Raw genomic sequence first — 20,222 nt, 5'->3', positions numbered from 1 at the left:
TTGAGTCCTGAGGGCTGTAACATTCCGAACCGGAAGATGGAATAATTGCAGTTGGCCAAGGACAGACATGTGGACATGGGAGCAAGATGCTGGGTTAAAATGGCAAGAGACAGGGAAAGTTGTGGTCAAGCTTACGGACTGAGTGAAGTGGTCAGCCAGTCTCCCCAGTGAAGGCACCCCATTGCGAGCATTTAATTCTCTACTTTGCTCCACCCTCATCACATTTCTCCCCCTCTTTCGTTCTGAGGAACCACACAGGCAAAACCTTAACTCTGATCCTCTGCCAGATGTTTCCAGCATTTCAGATTTTATTTCTGATTTCCAGCATCTGTAGTAATTTATTTTTTATTATATTGAATTCCCTGCAGTTTAGAATATCAAGGAGTGATCTGACTTTGAGATTTACGACCAGGTCGATAAAGCAAATGTATTTGGTGGGGGGGGGACCGAAATCAGGGGCAGAAGTTGAAAATGAGCGTTATGGGGTGATGCAAGGAAACACTTCTTTACAATCTCAAACTCTCAGAAACGCTGCTTAAACTGAGCTTCAAATGAAAATTCAAAAGTGAGATTGAGGGTGTCAGAGGAGGAGGGATAAAGGGACCAGATAGGAATTAAATTCAGATTCTCCATCATCTGAATACGTGGCTGAACCCTGAGCTCCTCAAAGAGACATTCTCCTTGTGTTGGCCTTCTGACCCCAGCCTTTCCTCTGCCGTTCTCCCTGTCCTCACGTCTCCCCACCAACCCCTTCCTTACCGGCCGTGTGCCAAGTGGTCCCGGACGTCAGCTGGTCCCTTTCAAGTAGGACTACGTTGGTAACCCCCATTTTTGTCAGATGGTATAAGGTGTGGCAGCCCAGACTACCACCACCCATAACCACAACATCGGCACATTTTGGTAATGGTTTGGTTGGTCCTTTGGAATCTTGTTTTTCCTGTTGCAGATTATTGTTGTGGGGACTGTTCCTCACTCCTGACGCGATGCTCCGAACTGCTGAGGTGCTCAAATATTGCACATTCGATTTGAACCAAAATATCCGAAAACTCTTGAAGAAAGTGGCGATTCGGAAAGTAGAAACTGGGCAGTTCATGATCACCTGTGAATCCAAGAAATAACCTTTAGATTGGTGGCTCCCAGCCAATCAATAAACTCATTTTTTAAATTTGCATCTTCATGTTCAAAACATCCCTCCCTATCTCTGTAACCTCCTCCTCGAGAACCTACAACCCTCACTATCTCTGTAACCTCCTCCTCGAGAACCTACAACCCTCCCTATCTCTGTAATCTCCTCCTCCAGCCCCAAAACCCTCCCTAACTCTGTAACCTCCTCCTCCAGCCCCAAAACCCTCCCTATCTTTGTATCCTCCTCCTCGAGCCCCTACAACCTTCCCTATCTCTGTAACCTCCTCCTCCAGCCCCAAAACCCTCCCTTTCTCGGTAACCCCCTCCAGCCTCTACACCCTATCGCTGTAACCTCCTCCTCCAGCCCCTACACCCTCCCTATCTTTGTATCCTCCTCCTCGAGCCCCTACAACCTTCCCTATCTCTGTAACCTCCTCCTCCAGCCCCAAAACCCTCCCTATCTCTGTAACCCCCTCCAGCCTCTACACCCTATCTCTGTAACCTCCTCCTCCAGCCCCTACACCCTCCCTATCTTTGTATCCTCCTCCTCGAGCCCCTACAACCTTCCCTATCTCTGTAACCTCCTCCTCCAGCCCCAAAACCCTCCCTATCTCGGTAACCCCCTCCAGCCTCTACACCCTATCTCTGTAACCTCCTCCTCCAGCCCCTACACCCTCCCTATCTTTGTATCCTCCTCCTCGAGCCCCTACAACCTTCCCTATCTCTGTAACCTCCTCCTCCAGCCCCAAAACCCTCCCTATCTCTGTAACTTCCTCCTCCAGCCTCTACACCCTATCTCTAACCTCCTCCTCCAGCCCCAAAACCCTCCCTATCTTTGTATCCTCCTCCTCGAGCCCCTACAACCTTCCCTATCTCTGTAACCTCCTCCTCCAGCCCCAAAACCCTCCCCATCTCTGTAACCCCCTCCAGCCTCTACACCCTATCTCTGTAATCTCCTCCTCCAGCCCCGACACCCCTCCCTATCTTTGTATCCTCCTCCTCGAGCCCCTACAACCTTCCCTATCTCTGTAACCTCCTCCTCCAGCCCCAAAACCCTCCCTATCTCTGTAACCTCCTCCTCCAGCCCCTACAACCCTCCCTATCTCTGTAACCTCCTCCTCCAGCCCCAAAACCCTCCCTATCTCTGTAACCTCGTCAAGTCCCTACAACCCTCCCTATCTCTGTAACCTCCTACTCCAGCCCCTACAACCCTCCCTATCTCTGCAACCTCCTCCAAACCTCCCTGTCTCTATAAGCTCCTCCTCCAGCCCCCAAACCCTCCCTATCTCTATAAGCTCCTCCTCCAGCCCCCAAACCCTCCCTATCTCTATAAGCTCCTCCTCCAGCCCCCAAACCCTCCCTATCTCTATAAGCTCCTCCTCCAGCCCCCAAACCCTCCCTATCTCTATAAGCTCCTCCTCCAGCCCCCAAACCTCCCTATCTCTATAAGCTCCTCCTCCAGCCCCCAAACCCTCCCTATCTCTCTAAGCTCCTCCTCCAGCCCCCAAACCCACCCTATCTCTCTAAGCTCCTCCTCCAGCCCCCAAACCCACCCTATCTCTCTAAGCTCCTCCTCCAGCCCCCAAACCCACCCTATCTCTCTAAGCTCCTCCTCCAGCCCCCAAAACCTCCCTATCTCTCTAAGCTCCTCCTCCAGCCCCCAAACCCTCCCTATCTCTATAAGCTCCTCCTCCAGCCCCCAAACCCTCCCTATCTCTCTAAGCTCCTCCTCCAGCCCCCAAACCCTCCCTATCTCTATAAGCTCCTCCTCCAGCCCCCAAACCCTCCCTATCTCTCTAAGCTCCTCCTCCAGCCCCCAAACCCTCCCTATCTCTGCAACCTCCTCCAAACCTCCCTGTCTCTATAAGCTCCTCCTCCAGCCCCCAAACCCTCCCTATCTCTATAATTCCTGTGCATTGTCACAAATGGAGATTCAGACCCATCAAGTTGCACCTTCTCTTTCCGATAGTGACTGATTTCACCCCATTGTCCACATATATTTTTCTTTCCCTCTTTTTTCCCCCTTCTTTCCCACTCCCTCTGCCTGTTCTCCAACTCCCCCCATTTCCCCTCACACTCCATTCAGGACAGGATGCTGATTTTTGGGAGAGGTGGGGATTGATCGCGGTATTTTCAGGATGTTACTGTCACAGGTGGAATTTGCTTCTTTTTCCTGGGTGTGGGAGAGGGAGATGTGCATTGTTTTTATTCTTTAAGGGAGGTGGGTAAATGGCTGGCTCGGCCATTTCACAGGGAAGAGCCAACCACATTGCTGTGGGTGCGGGTAAGGACGGCAGATTTCCTTCCCTAAAAGACATGAGGGAACCAGATGGATTTCTATTACTGAGAATAGATTTCAAGTGCATATTTATTAATTGAATTCAAATTCCACTGTCTACCATGGGATTTGAACTCTCGTCCCCAGAGCAATAACCTGGGCCTCCGGATTCCTGATGCAGTGATATCACCACAACACCACCATCACCCACCATTGGAACCTAGAAAAATGATTTTGTTAATGTTGTAACTGTGCCTGAAACTTTTCAATTGACAATGTGCTGCAGAAGGTGCAGTGACACAGACCCTATTGACAATGGGCTGCAGAAGGTGCAGTGACACAGACCCTATTGACAATGGGCTGCAGAAGGTGCAGCGACACAGACCCTATGCAATGTTAACAAGGCTCGGCCCAGGATTTGGGGCTAGAGGTGTAATAAGTCCACAGAGGCAGAAGCTCTTTCACCAGAATTCCTTTTATTTACAAACCCAACAGCTGAACAACCATGTCCATTCAGTCTGCTGTCTACACCGGGGGGGGTGCAGAGGATCTGACACTCCCTGTTATATACACAGAAATGGGTTCCCTGATTGGGCCACGAATCAGGGAACTCATAAAAGGCCCGCACCTGGTCCAGGTGTTTCTTTATTACATGTTTTCCCACACATATATCATACGACACAGGTCCTGTCCTGGCCTTGACTGTTCCTGCTACCCACGTGGGACCATTCGCATAATTCCTGACCCATACCTTTTCTCCCGTGTTGAACTGCCTTTCTCAGCGAGTGTTATCGTGGCCCCTGCATTGGGCGCCTTGCTGTCACTCTACACTGCCACCTAAATTCGGGAATAATAGACTCAGCCGGGTTCGGAGTCGTCTGCCCATGAGTAGCTCCGCCAGTGCTATCCCCGTTGTGACGTGTGGGGTTGTTCTGTAGCCAAATAGCCAGCGCGACAGTTTGGTGTCCAATGATGCTGCTGACTGTTTCTTCAACCCGACTTTTAGGATCTGGACGGCTCTCTCTGCCAAACCATTCGCTGCCGGGCGGTATGGAGCCGTCCTTCTGTGCCGAATGCCATTCGATGCCGGGCGGTATGGAGCCGTCCTTCTGTGCCGAATGCCATTCGATGCCGGGCGGTATGGAGCCGTCCTTTTGTGCCGAATGCCATTCGATGCCGGGCGGTATGGAGCCGTCCTTTTGTGCCGAATGCCATTCGATGCCGGGCGGTATGGAGCCGTCCTTTTGTGCCGAATGCCATTCGACTTCATAAATTTTGTCAACTCCTCGCTGGTGAAAACCGATCCATTATCCCAAACTAACACCTCCGGGATACCATGAGTTGCGAACAAAGTGCAGAGTTTTTCAATGGTGGTTGTTGAATTTGCAGAGTGCATTTTGTAGACGTCCAGCCATTTGGAATGGGCGTCTACTATTATAAAAAACATTGAACCCATAAACGGTCCTGCAAAATCGGCATGAAGTGGCGACCTGGCCATTCCCATGGCTGCAGCGGGGCTGCCTGTGCCACCGTGCTGCCCGTTGTTGGCTTTCTTGGCACCGGCCGACCAATGCCGCCATGTCTGTGTCCAGGCCCGGCCACCAGACATCGCTCCTGGCCAGCAGCTTCATTTTTGAGACTCCAGGGTGCCCATGATGTAGTTTGGCCAGTATGGCCCGACGGCCTTGACTTGGAACTATTACTCTAGCCCCCCCCCCCCCCCCCCCCCAAATAGCAGGGTCCCGTATTCCACGGTGATCTGCTCTCTTCTGCTCCAGTAAGGGTGGAATTCCGCCTGGACCGGTCTTTCCATCTCCAGTTAGCACCATGTGTTTTATTTTTGATAAAACCGGGTCCCTTGGGTCCATAAACAAATGTTTTGTGCGGCCACTGGGTGTCCGGGAAATGTAACATCATTACCGTTTCCTCTATTTTGGGTACTAATGGCGGGGTGCCCGGTAATGGCAGCCTGCATCAGCGTTTGCCACCCGGGCTCCTGGCCAATACTCCAGCTGATACGGGTACGCTGCCAGTAGGGCCCAGCGTTGGATCCGGGCTGAAGCTATTGGTGGTATTGCTTTGTCTTCTTTCAGCAAACCCAGCAATGGCTTGTGGTCTGTAATTATAAATGTTTTTAAGATAAAGATAGATAGTTTTTTGAAGAATAAAGGGATTAAGGGTTATGGTGTTCGGGCCGGAAAGTGGAGCTGAGTCCACAAAAGATCAGCCATGATCTAATTGAATGGCAGAGCAGGCTCGAGGGGCCAGATGGCCTACTCCTGCTCCTAGTTCTTATGTTTTTATTGCTCGGAGTCGCCAGGTATCAATGATACCACCACAAGGTTCAACCGGCTATCGATCAAAGCGCCTAACACCAGTTAGTTCGTTCAAGGTTACTTTATTTACACATACAATTAATCATGCTACATAAACACTACTAGTTAAACTACACCGATCGACTATGACAACCTGTATTTAACTTCAGACACCCGGCTTAGGTCAGAGGAACAGCAGCCGCTGTCTGATTCTGGATCTATCGAGTCTGTAGAAGTAACTGCTGCTCAGCTAGGCTCATCCGTCTGGTAGCGAGTGTTGAACTTGAACTTGCTTCTGGTGTTGCTGCAATTGGAGATGGTCGTTACCGGAGCACCAGCGCCTGGGGCTGGTTTAGCTCACTCAGCTAAATCGCTGGCTTTTAAAGCAGGCCAGCAGCACGGTTCAATTCCCGTACCAGCCTCCCCGGACAGGCGCCGGAATGTGGCGACTAGGGGCTTTTCACAGTAACTTCATTGAAGCCTACTCGTGACAATAAGCGAATTTCAATTCCAAGAGAGGCTGAACACATGGTGGACTCTCTTCTTATTCCTGGGGGGTTTCGCGCTCTTTTGGGCGGTCCTTCAGTTTGGACCCCACTAATTGGGTGATCCCTGATCACAATGTTTGATTTGAACCAATAAATGGGCGGGTGCCTTGATGGCTGGGCGTGTTGCAAGCGGTCACTGACCCTGTTGTTTACGCTTCCATAAAACAGGGAGTGGCACCGAAATGTCTGGGACTGTATCGGTCGCTCAAGTATCAGTCCTTTGTCTGGTGGACATGGGCCATCAAATGCTAATCGGTCGGGGATTTCGATACGTCTGGATTCCTCACCGAAAATATACATTTCAGGTTCTGAGCCTGCCTGAATCTCGCATTGTCCATTTTTCCCGCTAGGCTTTGCAACCTTCTCTGTTCCTGGTTGTAAGTGGCCATTACCACAACTACTGGATCTTCTCCTGTTCTCTGACATGCCAGGTATCCTCAATCAAGGACAGGTTCTATCCTACTCTGTCCTATGGGTCAAAATATTTACCTAAGTTTCCCTAATACAACACATATCTATAAAAAATCCTAAGGGGCATTTAACATTTAAACATACATTTCAGTCTCCTTACACAAAAAGGGGGAACCTCTAACTGTCTCTAACGCGACTACACTCATGCTGCTATTCAATAACCAAAGAACTTATCTTACAATACAAAATAACCAATAGCAGCATCACAGTCCTACTTATTACTAATGTCCATGTACAAAAGCAACTTTATTATTAAAAAAATGTGGAATTTATTTGGGAGGAAGGGTTCAGAAAGAGTGTGAGGCTTGCTGGGGTGCGAGGAAAGGGGCCCTAAGGGTGTATACTGGAGGGCGGGAGGCTCTCCTTCTCCATTTCCGAAGTCTGATTGTCTGGATGGCACTGCAAAGTATAGCTATCGCCAGCAGGGCTTCTACTGTGTATGACAGGGAGTAGCATTTTATGATATTCTCACACCATATGGGGGTATCAGTGGCTGTGTCTATGTGTGGTGTAGTGTCCGGGCTAAGGGTGTTGTGTTGGGTAGTAATGTTTAGGGCCTGTGTGGTGAGGGATGTAGGGGTGGGTAAAGCGCGCAACTGTATTGATCCAACGACGATCATGATGCAGATCATCAGGTTCGTCTTCACCTTGTCCGTATTTTTCTGTCTTCAGGTATCTCCGTATCTTCCTGGAGGTACAAGCATAATATCTGTTATTATCTTGTTGCTTAATATCTCGTTTGTCTGTCTGTTTCTCCTTAATGATAATTTCCCTCTTAGAATTGTCACCATATGTGACTCCCTCATTTTCTTTTTTTAAAAACAACCATTTGGGAGACAAGGCATCCGAAAAATAATTCTGTCACAGTGCGAGCACTCTCGCAGCCTGTGTTTGATGGGCTGAGCGGGCGGACAACTTCTCCGTCCTCTGCAAACTCGTTTCAACCAAGTGATTTGAACATGTAAATAGCAGGTGGGGGGATGGCAACTGAAGGGTTGCCGGAAAGGGGCCGGAAAGGGGGCAAACGTTGTGGCAAAAGTACATTCTTCAAACCACAGTTGTAAAAAGAACAGCAAAAGTTTCGAAAATAATTCTCTGAACGGGGTGCGTATGATCCGTGGCAGGGCAAGAATGGGTGGAATCCCCAGGTGATCAGTGCCGTTGCTCCACTACCCGAGCTTGGCTGACCAAATGGGGTATAGGGGGTCCTTAGGTAGGGCAGGGATCAGGGCTGTTACCCCACTGCCTGAGTGACCTTCCAAGAGCGGTAAGAATTTGAAGATATATAGGCTTCAGCAAACTTGTTTCTTTAACTGCCATGTGGCGTCAAAAGAGTAGTCATTACTGTATCAAGAAATTTTCCGTGAGACCGACACACAAAATCATACAAGAGTACAACGTACAACATTAAAAAAAAAACAAACAAACTAAAGAGGAAAGCGGGCAGGTTCCATCAGGGAATAGGACACTGTAAATCTCAATCGCTTCCTTTCTCTCATCATCTGGACACCTCAAGGTTCCGTTCCAAAAAGGGTCTCAAAGGGGTTAGCATGGTGGGAGTCAGACTCTGAGTCATCACCATCTCCTGGGTGCCAAACTCGTGCCTGGAGTTTGAGTGCCAATGCGGTGTGAGCCGATGTGGGGTCCATCTCGTCATTCCGTGTCAGACAGCAGGAATTATCGCGGTGCCAGTGTTTTGAATTCTGTGGGGCGGAAGGGGCAATGGGGGTGTCGCTATCGTTGGGTGGTGGGTCAGGTGTGGGGTGGAAAGTCTCAATTTTATCACCGACATCTCGTAACTGGGTGATGGTTAGTGGTGTGGTGTACACAAAATCAGGTTGGTCTTCCGTTGTTACTCTATGCTGCGTGTTGATGGGATTCATTGTGTTGGGTGCTGCCTGTGCAGTCGGTGGTGTGGGTGCTTTCCTTTTCGGAGCCTGGGGGGGCTCTATTCTGATTTTCCGTCTCGTTCACTTACCGCTGGGCCGTTTCCCTGAGTTCCTGCCAATCGGGGCCATCTTCCTGATCTAGCTGTGGCCAAAGGTATCTCTGAACCCATTCTGAATGGATAGCAATAATTGCAATCTTGCAATTTGCTGACCGCACTTGGCGTGATCCACCGAACTCTGCCTCTGTTCCGTGGTGGAACTATGGAGTGCTCGTAGGGCTGCCTTCAAATCCTCACATTGTTTCCTCAACTGTTCTACCTGGTTCTCTGTTTCCTCTCTTACCCGTACCGTACGTTGCGTGTCCTGGTAGGTGTTATTGTATTGCATCAGGAAGCTGCTGAGGTGGGCGAGACAAGATTGGTGTGCCCTCTTGACATCATACATCGCCTTGTCCTTCGCCGCTAGCTGCTCCCGGAGTTGCTCATTTAATCTCTCACTTTCGCTAATGTTTCCCTCTCTACTTCTCCTCAAGCTGTCTACGGAGCGTCCTCACAACCTCCTCTGTGGCTCGCAATTGTGCCAGACAGGACACGATTGCCATCGGCTTATGAACCTTACTCAAATTCTTTTTGTGGATCTCGGTCAGGCTGTCCCACCAAGTCTGTCCTATACCGCCAGGACCTGTTTTCTCAATCGCGCAAAATTCCGACCATAGGGCCATCCTTTTCCCTTTAGGTATCTTCTAATCTCTTCTTCCCATACGGAACACTGTTCTGCTCTGTTGGTCGATGCGACCTCAGGCTCTTGTGGATGAATGAGGCATTCCATTGCTTCATTGCCATCCCTGTGATTATCTCGGTTTCTACCGGGAATTTGGAACAAGGGGGAATAAAGCAGTGGTGGAAACAGGTCAAGCTATTTTTCGGTTTACACAACTCCGAAAGTTTCACGCAACAAAATCTATCGAGGTTACCGTATATCCCTTTGTTAGTGCGCATGCAAATTACACGCTTCCGAATTTTGGAGGTTTGATCGATACTGGTTTCGTTTGTGGTTTCTTTTACTTTCCCAATTTGGATTCTAATTCAATCGTTTTGTGCGTTGTCTCGGAGTGACACGGTCACTTCAGGGTCGAGTCCCGTCAGATGTCGCCAATAACGGTTGCCTTTTTTTACCTACTGTAAATATGGCAGAGAGGTTGCTCTCCTTCCTTTGGATATCTATATTCTATTGCTCAGAGTCACCAGGTATCAATGATACCACCACAAGGTTCAACCGGCTATCAATCAAAGAGCCAAACGCCAGTTAGTTCGTTCAAGGTCAAGGGTACTTTATTTACACACACAATTAATCATGCAACATAAACACTACTAGTTAAACTACACCAATCGACTATGACAACCTGTACTTAACTTCAGGCACTCGGCTTAGGTCAGAGGAACAGTGCCGCTGTTCGATTCTGGATCTATCGAGTCTGTAGAAGTAACTGCTGCTCAGCTGGGCTCATCCGTCTGGTAGCGGCCGTTGAACTTGCTTCTGGTGTTGCTGCAATTGGAGATGGACGTTGCCGGAGCACCAGGTCCAAGAGAGGCTGAACACATGGTGGACTCTCTTCTTATTCCTGGGGGTTTTCGCGCTCTTTTGGGCAGTCCTTCAGTTTGGACCCCACTAATTGGGTGATCCCTGATCACAATGTTTGATTTGAACCAATAAATGGGCGGGTGCCTTGATGGCTGGGCGTGTTGCAAGCGGTCACTGACCCTGTTGTTTACACTTCCCTAGTACAGGGAGTGGCACCGAAATGTCTGGGACTGTATCGGTTGCTCAAGTATCAGTCCTTTGTCTGGTGGACATGGGCCATCAAATGCTAATCGGTCGGGGTTTCAGGTTCTGAGCCTGCCTGAATCTCGCATTGTCCATTTTTCCCGCTATGCTTTGCAACCTTCTCTGTTCCTGGTTGTAAGTGGCCATCCCAGATGGCTACAGGTCAAAAGAGAGAACATTTCAAACATACTTCAACCCTTTCAGTGAATGAACAGGGTGTAGGGTACATGAAATAGGGCAGGGTCAGAACTGATGTCCTGGGAGCGCATTTGTTCCAGTGGCTGGGGAGGGTTTAAACTAAAATGGCAGGGAGATGGGAGCCGAGGCAAGGAGTCAGAGAAGGGGAACTGAGGACAAAAACAAAAGGAAATAGGAAAAGCGATAGGCAGAGAAATCAAGGACCAGCTTCAAACAGGGCCACAGTGAAAAATATTGGGAGCGGGATAAGTAATGGTAAAAAGACAAGCTGAAAGGCTTAACGCACGGAGCTCTCATGGATGGTCTAATCATGCAAACAGATACATACATAGATACATAGAAGATAGGTTTTTCAACAGCACTTTCCAAAAGTGCTTTTAATAATAATCTTTATTATTGTCACAAGTAGGCTTACATTAACACTGCAATGAAGTTACTGTGAAAATCCCCTAGTCATCACATTCCGGCGCCTGTTCAGGTACACAGAGGGAGAATTCAGAATGTCCAATTCACCTAACAGCACGTCTTTGGTCTGTGGGAGGAAACCGGAGCTCCCGGAGGAAACGCAGACACAGAGAGAACGTGCAGACTCCGCACAGACAGTGCCAGGAATCGAACCTAGGACCCTGCGTTGTGAAGTTACAGTGCTAACCATTGTGCCAGCACTTTCCAAACCTGTCACCTCTGCCACATCAAAAGGACAAGGGCAGCAGGTACATGGGAGTACCACCACCTGGGAGTTCTCCTCTAAGGATAACTAACCGCTGGCTTTGAAAGCAGACCAAGGCAGGCCAGCACCATGGTTCAATTCCCATACCAGCCTCCCTGAACAGGTGCCGGAATGTGGCGACTAGGGGCTTTTCACAATAACTTCATTACTTGTGACAATAAGCGATTTTCATTTAATTTCATTTAATTTCATAAGGAAGAGTAGGGCCCATTAAGGAGCACAGGGTAATTTGTGTGTGGATTCGGATGTCGGTAGGGTTCTAAATGAATACTTTGTGTCGGTGTTCACTTGTGAGAGTGTGGGTATATAAATCAGGGAGAATGACTGTCAGAAAACTGAAGAGATTAACACAGAGGAGGTTTTCAGTGTCTGACAGGCTTAAAGGTAGACAAATCTCCAGGGCCAGATGAAATGTATCGCAGGCTGTTGAGTGAGGCAAGGAGGGAAATAATATTCAATTTCTCTCTGGCCACATGAGAGGTGCCGGAGGACTGGAGGATCGCCAATGTGTTACCATTATTCAAAAAGAGAGGAAGGAATAAACCAGGAAACTACTGGCCAGTCAGTCTAACCTCAGTGATGGGGAAACTATTGGAAGCAATTCTGAGAGACAGAATTAATCTGCATTTGGAAAGGCAGGAATTAATCCAAAATAGTAGGAAATCTTACACCAGGTTAAAGTCCAACATAAAGTCCAACAGTCTAAAGATGTGTGGGTTAGGTGGATTGGCCATGCTAAATTCCCCGTAGTGTCCTAAAAAAGTAAGGTTAGGGGGGGGGGGGTTGTTGGGTTACGGGTATAGGGTGGATACGTGGGTTTGAGTAGGGTGATCATTGCTCGGCACAACATCGAGGGCTGAAGGGCCTGTTCTGTGCTGTACTGTTCTATGTTCTATGTTCTATGTTTGTTTCAAACACTAGCTTTTGGAGCGCTGCTCCTTCCTCAGGTGAATGGGTGCTCCGAATGCAGTGCTCCGAAAGCTCGTGTTTGAAACAAACCTGTTGGACTTTAACCTGGTGTTGTAAGACTTCTTACTGTGCCCACCCCAGTCCAACGCCGGCATCTCCACATCAAGAACAGTCAGCATGGTTTTGTTAAGGGGAGGTCATGTCTGACCAACTTGATTGAGTTTTTCGAAGAGGTGACCAGGTATGTAAATGAGGGAAATGCATTTGATGTAGTCTACTTGGAGTTCTGCAAGGCTTTTGATAAAGTCCCACATGGGAGACTGACAGCGAAGGGAAGAGCCCACGGGATCTAAGGAAATGTGGCAAATTGGATCCAGAATTGGCTGAGTGGCAGGAAGCAGAGGGTGATGGTCGAGGGGTGTTTTTCTGACTGGAAGCCTGTGTCCAGTGGGGTCCCACAGGGGTCAGTGTTGGGGCCCTTGTTGTTTGTAGTTTATGTAAATGATTTAGATATGAATGTAGGAGGGTTGAGCAGTAAGGTTGCGGATGATATGAAAGTTGGTGGGCTGGCAAATAGTGAGGAGGATGGCCTTCGATTACAGGCGGATGTAGACGGGCTGGTCAGATGGGCTGATCAGTGGCAAATGGAATTCAATCCGGATAAGTGTGAGGTGATGTATTTGGGCAGGACAAACAAGGCGAGGGAATACAGGATAAACAGCAGGACCCTGGGAAGCACTGAGGATCAGAGGGACCTTGGTGTGCATGTACACCCGTCCCTTAAGGTAGCAGAACAGGTGGATACAGTGGTAAAGAAGACATTGGTATATTTGCCTTTATTAGCCAAGGCATAGAGTTTAAGAGCAGGGAGGTGATGCTGCAACTGTATAAAATGTTGGTTAGGCCACAGCGAGAGTATTGTGTGCAGTTCTGGAATCCACATTATAGGAGGGATGTGATAGCCACTGGAAAGGGTGCAGAGGAGATTTACCAGGATGTTGCCTGGGCCGGAGAGTGTTAGTTATGGAGAGACTGGGGTTGCTTTCCTTGGAGCAGAGGAGACTGAGGGGGGACATGGTTGAGATGTATAAGCTTCTGAGGGGCATAGATAGAGTAGACAGGAAGAAACTTTTCCCCTTGATGGAGGGATAAAAGATTTAAGATGAGGGGCAGGAGTTTAGAGGGGATGTGAGGGAAATATTTTCACCCAGAAGGTGGTGGGAGTCTGGAACTCGCTGCCTGAAAGGGTGGTGGAGGCAGAGACCCTCATAACATTGCAATCCCAGGGCGCACAGGGTAATGGGCCAAGTGCTGGGAAATGGGATTGGAATAGTTAAGTGGTTGTTTTTGACCGGTGCAGACTTGAAGGGCTGAAGGGCCTTTCCTGTGCTGTACTGACTCTATGACTCTAACTCACTCACCATCCTGACTTGGAAATAGATTGTCGTTCCTTCAAAGTCGCGGGGCCGATATCCTGGATCTCCCTCCCTAACAGCAGGGTGGGTGTACCTACACATTAGGGACTTTAACGGTTCAAGAAGGCAGCTCCCTCTCCTCAAGGGAAATCAATGATGGCTTTGCCAGCAATACCCATCGGCCCAGACGAGTGAGAATGGGGAGGTTGCTCCTGCAGGGTGTGGTTGAGGTGAACAGTATCTATTGAAGGGAGAAGGGGGACATGGGGCTTGGTCTGATGGAGATGTGGATGGACTGGAAAAGGTTTGAGTGGAGAATAAATACCAGTATAGACTGGTTGGGCTGAATGGCCTGTTGCTCTGCAAACCTCTTGAGCAAACCTACGTAATTGAAGAGTGGAACCTTATTCATGTGAAAATAAACCTGTTGGACAGGAGAATGAAGGTGGTTGAGGTGCAGGGAACATTCTGGTTACAATGTATTCCAGAAGAATTGGACAGGAAACAAATGTGGCGATTGTCTGTCACCCGGATACTGTTCCGATTCTGGAATGAGGGCCATGGTTACAATGTGTTTAGTTACGGAGCAAAGAGAAACCTTTCGGTTGTGTGGGTGTCTGCCTGTTATCCTTGAATGAAAATGAAAATGAAATGAAAATCGCTTATTGTCACGAGTAGGCTTCAAATGAAGTTACTGTGAAAAGCCCCTAGTCGCCACATTCCGGCGCCTGTTCGGGGAGGCTGGTATGGGAATTGAACCGTGCTGCTGGCCTGCCTTGGTCTGCTTTAAAAGCCAAATATTTAGCCCAGTGTGCTTTCCAAGTTTCCTGCTGTAACATCTTTAATAATAGTTTCTAACATTTTCTTTATGACAGACGATCGGCTCACTGGCCTGTAGTTTCCCTGATTCTTTTTTTATAGAAATTTAGTGTGCCCAATTCATTTTTTCCAATTAAGGGGCAATTAGCGTGGCCAATCCACCTACCCTCACGTTTTTGGGTTGTGTGGGTGAAACCCACGCAAACACGGGGAGAATGTAAAACTCCTAAGGACAGTGACCCAGGGCCGGATCGAACATGGGACCTCGGCGCTGTGAGGCAGCAGTGCCTAACCCACTGCACCACGTACTGCCCTAGTTTCCTGCTTTCTGTTTCTCTCCCTTTCTGAATAATGGAGTTACATTTTCTATCTTCCAATCTAATGGAACCTTTCCCGAATTAAGAGAATTTTGAAAAAATAAAACGAATGCATCAACTATCTCATTCGTCACTTTTTCCAAGATCTCAGGGTGAAATCCATCAGGACCCGGGAATTTCCTGGATTCTAGCTGCTTCCGAGTGTTACTCTATACTGAAAACCAATGCAAATTACTGGTTCAAACCATCTGCTTATTTTCCACCATTAATTCCCCAGGCACACACTCAGGACCAACACTCACTTTGTTAAAGAACAAAGAAAATTACAGCACAGGAACAGGCCCTTCGGCCCTCCCAGCCTGCGCCGATCCAGATCCTTTATGTAAACCTGTCTCCAATTTTCCAAGGTCTACTTCCCTCTGTTCCCGCCCGTTCATATATCTATCTAGATGCATCTCAAATGATGCTATCGTGCCCGCATCTACCACCTCCGCTGGCAAAGCGTTTCAGGCACCCACCACCCTCTGCGTAAAACACTTTCCACGCACATCTCCCTTAAACATTCCCCCCCTCACCTTGAAATCGAGACCCCTTGTAACTGACGCCCCCACTCTTCGGAAAAGCTTGTTGCTATCCACCATGTCCATACCTCTCATAATTTTGTAGATCTCAATCAGGTCCCCCATCAACCTCCGTCTTTCCAACGAAACCAATCCTAATCTACTCAACCTTTCTTCACAGCTAGCACCCTCCATACCAGGCAACATCCTGGTGAACCTCCTCTGCACCCTCTCCAAAGCATCCACATCCTTCTGGTAATGTGGCGGCCAGAACTGCACGCAGTATTCCAAATGTGGCCGAACCAAAGTCCTATACAACTGTAACATGACCTGCCGACTCTTGTACTCAATACCCCTTCCGATGAAGGCAAGCATGCTGTATGCCTTCTTGACCACTGTTGCCACCTTCAGGGTACAATGGACTTGAACTCCCAGATCTCTCTGTACATCAATTTTCCCCAAAACCCTTCCATTGACCATATAGTCCGCTCTTGAATTTGATCTCCCAAAATGCATCACCTCGCATTTGTCTGGATTGAACTCCATCTGCCATTTCTCTGCCCAACTCTCCAATCTATCTATATTTTGATGTATTCTCTGACAGTCCTCCTCGCTATCTGCAACTCCACCAATCTTAGTATCATCTGCAAACTTGTATATCAGACCACCTATACCTTCCTCTAGGTCATTTATGTAGATCACAAACAACAGTGGTCTGAGCACGGATCCCTGTGGAACACCACTAGTCACCCTTCTCCATTTTGAGACACTCCCTTCCACCACTACTCCCTGTCTCCTGTTGCCCAGCCACTTCTTTATCCATCTAGCTAGTACACCCTGAACCCAATACGACTTCACTTTTTCCATCAACCTGCCATGGGAAACCTTATCAAACGCCTTACTAAAGTCCATGTATATGACATCTACAGCCCTTCCCTCATCAATTAACTTTGTCACTTCCTCAAATAATTCTATTAGGCTTGTAAGACATGACCTTCCCTGCACAAAACCATACTGCCTATCACTGATAAGTCTATTTCCTTCCAGATGTGAATAGATCCTGTCCCTCAGTATCTTCTCCAACAGTTTGCCTACCACTGTCTATAATTCCCTGGATTATCACTGCTACCCTTCTTAAACAAAGGGACAACATTAGCAATTCTCCAGTCCTCCGGGACCTCACCCGTGCTCAAGGATGCTGCAAAGATATCTGTTAAAGCCCCAGCTATTTTGACCCTCGCTTCCCTCAGTAACCTGGGATAGATCCCATCCGGTCCTGGGGACTTGTCCACCTTAATGTCTTTTTGAATACCCAAAACTTCCCCCTTCCGTATGACAACTTGACCGAGAGTATTTAAACATCCATCCCTAGCCTCAACATCCGTCTTGCCCCTCTCCTTTCTCACACACCACCCAAACCCCCAATTCTCACACACACCACCCGAACCCCCAATCCACACACACACCAACCAAACCCCCAATTCTCACACACACCACCGAACCCTCAATTCTCACACACACCAACCGAACCCCCAATTTACACACACACCAACCAAACCCCCAATTCTCACACACACCAACCGAACCCCCAATTCACACACACACCACCCAAACCCCCAATTCTCACACACACCACCCGAACCCCCAATCCACACACACACCAACCAAACTCCCAATTCTCACACACACCACCGAACCCTCAATTCTCTCACACACCAACCGAACCCCCAATTCACACACCCACCCAAACCCCCAATTCTCACACACACCCCAACCCCCAATTCTCACACACACCAACCGAACCCCCAATTCTCACACACACCAACCGAACCCCCCAATTCACACACACACCAACCAAACCCCCAATTCTCACACACACCAACCAAACCCTCAATTCTCACACACCAACCAAACCCCCAATCCACACACACACCAACCAAACCCCCAATTCTCACACACACCACCGAACCCTCAATTCTCACACACACCAACCGAACCCCCAATTCACACACACCACCCAAACCCCCAATTCTCACACACACCCCAAACCCCCAATTCTCACACACACCAACCGAACCCCCAATTCTCACACACACCAACCGAACCCCCAATTCACACACACACCAACCAACCCCCAATTCTCACACACACCACCAACCAAACCCTCAATTCTCACACACCACCCAAACCCCAATTCTCACACACACACCCCCCAAACCCCCAATTCTCACACACACCACCCGAACCCTCAATTCACACACACCAACCGAACCCCAATTCACACACACCAACCAAACCCCCAATTCTCACACACACCAACCGAACCCCCAATTCTCACACACACCACCCGAACCCTCAATTCTCACACACACCAACCGAATCCCCAATTCTCACACACACCAACCGAATCCCCAATTCTCACACACACCACCCGAACCCTCAATTCTCACACACACCAACCGAACCCCCAATTCTCACACACCAACCAAACCCCCAATTCTCACACACACCACCCGAACCCACAATTCTCACACACGCCAACCGAACCCCCAATTCACACACACCAACCGAACCCCAATTCACACACACCAACCAAACCCCCAATTCACACACACACCAACCAAACCCTCAATTCTCACACACACCAACCGAACCCCCAATTCTCACACACCAACCAAACCCCCAATTCACACACACACCAACCAAACCCCCAATTCTCACACACACCAACCGAACCCCCAATTCACACACACCAACCGAACCCCCAATTCACACACACCAACCAAACCCCCAATCCACACACACACCAACCGAACCCCCAATTCACACACACCAACCGAACCCCCAATTCACACACACCAACCGAACCCCCAATTCACACACACCAACCAAACCCCCAATCCACACACACACCAACCGAACCCCCAATTCACACACACCAACCAGACCCCCAATTCACACACACCAACCAAACCCCCAATTCTCACACACCAACCGAACCCCCTCTTTCTAAAAAAAAGCTTGGGGGTGAAGGACTGTGGGTGCTCAGTCAATTCCCCCTCACACAGCTGAATATGATCGCCCCTGGTAATTGGCCTTAACAAGGGAAATCTACACAGTATAAAAACCCTGATCTGGGCAGGGAAGGGGGAGTTATTGGACAGGATTCTCCAGCTGTGCCTGGTGACCAGAAATTCCTACCCGAGGTCAATAGATCTTTTCATAACCTGTGTCACTTCCACGGTGATCATGTGGTGGGTGGGGCAGAAGAATCTGGCCCATTGTCTTTTGTAGTTTTGTGCACACCTTAATAAACCTATTGTTAATTCCTACCTGACCGTGAGTACCCGTTGCCTCTCCTGTTTGGGTTCTACAAAATTCTTATTAGCTGTCTTTTATATTTCATGCTAGCTCTTACTCATTATTAATTTTTTAATTATTCTTTGCTGTTTTTATATCCTGTCCATTCTCCTGACTTGCAAACCATCTTTGTGAAATTATGCTCTTTTTATTTTAAGTTTGATGTCGTCTTTAAGTTTTTAGTTAAGCACAGATTCTGGTCCTTTTGGGATTTTCTTTTCTTGTTGGAATGCGGCAGTGCCGATGCATCTCTGTGGGACCTATCCCTGAATGAATTTCACTCCAGCTAGCTCCATTTTCATAACCTCATAATTTAAACTTAAAATACCAGTCTTAAACCCTCTCTCACTCGTGATTGAATTTTACATTGTTTATTATAATCCTGATATTGAGGGACACCATCACTGAGATCATTAATTAATCCTATCTTGTTGCACAATACCAGCTCTAGTATATAACCTGCTCACTGATCGACTCGAGAATGTGCTGTTCTAAAGAAGCAATCCTGAAAATATTCTACGAACTCCTTTTTGATACAACATTTGCCTCTTGGATTTTCCCAGTCTATACTTAGATTAAAACCCACATGATTCTCGCTGTGCCTTTCTGACAAGCTCCCATTATTTCTTCCTTTTTTAAAAAATTTAGTGTACCCAATCAATTTTCCAATTAAGGGGCAATTTAGCGTGGCCAATCCACCTAGCTTGCACGTTTTTTTTTTTTGGGTTGTGGGGGCGAAACCCACGCAGACACGGGGAGAATGTGCAAACTCCACACGGACAGTGACCCAGAGCCGGGATCGAACCTGGGACCTCAGCACCGTGAGGCGGTTGTGCTAACCACTAGGCCACCGTGCTGCCCCCATTATTTCTTCCTTTATCCTCTGTCCTGTGTGGTTACAATTACGGAGCCTGTACATCACTCCCACAAGTGACTTCTTGACTTTTTATTTCTCTTCTCTACCCAAACTGCTTTAATGTTGCTGTGAAACTCAAACACAAGCTGAGAAACAACCAATTCTTCTGAAGCATTTTGCACCCTTTGGACTCAATGAGTTCAACAATTAACAAACAATCTAGATGTGGAAGGTATCATCAGTAAGTATGCAGATTACAAAAATTGGCAGTGTGGTAAATAGCGAGGACAGGGTGTGGTAAATAGCAAGGATAGGGTGTGGTAAATAGCGAGGAGCCTTGGATTACAGGACTTTCTAGATGGGCTGGTTAGATTTTTTTCTTTTTTAAATTTTGAGTACCCAATTAATTTTTCCAATTAAGGGGCAATTTAGCGTGGCCAATCCACCTACCCTGCACATCTTTTGGGTTGCGTGGGTGAAACCCACGCAGACACGGGGAGAATGTGCAAACTCCACACGGACAGTGACCCGGGGCCGGGATCGAACCTGGGACCTCGGCGCCGTGAGGCAACAGTGCTAACTACCGTGCTGCCAATGGGCTGGTTAGA

The 20,222-nt window shown here is 48.3% G+C and overlaps 1 protein-coding gene across 1 annotated transcript in view; it reads right to left on the bottom strand.

Annotated features, from left to right (window-relative positions):
• sardh (sarcosine dehydrogenase) overlaps window positions 1-20,222 on the bottom strand; it is a 357,516-nt gene that overhangs the window by 135,689 nt on the left and 201,605 nt on the right. The window contains exon 2 of the mRNA XM_038781905.1: window positions 760-1,099. Coding sequence (XP_038637833.1) covers window positions 760-1,093 — 334 coding nt within the window. The 5' untranslated portion in view covers window positions 1,094-1,099. The remainder of the gene's footprint in view (window positions 1-759; window positions 1,100-20,222) is intronic.

The sequence above is a fragment of the Scyliorhinus canicula genome, chromosome 21 (genome assembly GCF_902713615.1).
Source record: "Scyliorhinus canicula chromosome 21, sScyCan1.1, whole genome shotgun sequence".
NCBI classification, from domain to species: domain Eukaryota; kingdom Metazoa; phylum Chordata; class Chondrichthyes; order Carcharhiniformes; family Scyliorhinidae; genus Scyliorhinus; species Scyliorhinus canicula.
Note: the sequence above shows the minus strand (reverse complement) of the source record. Positions and strands in the feature narration are given on the sequence as shown.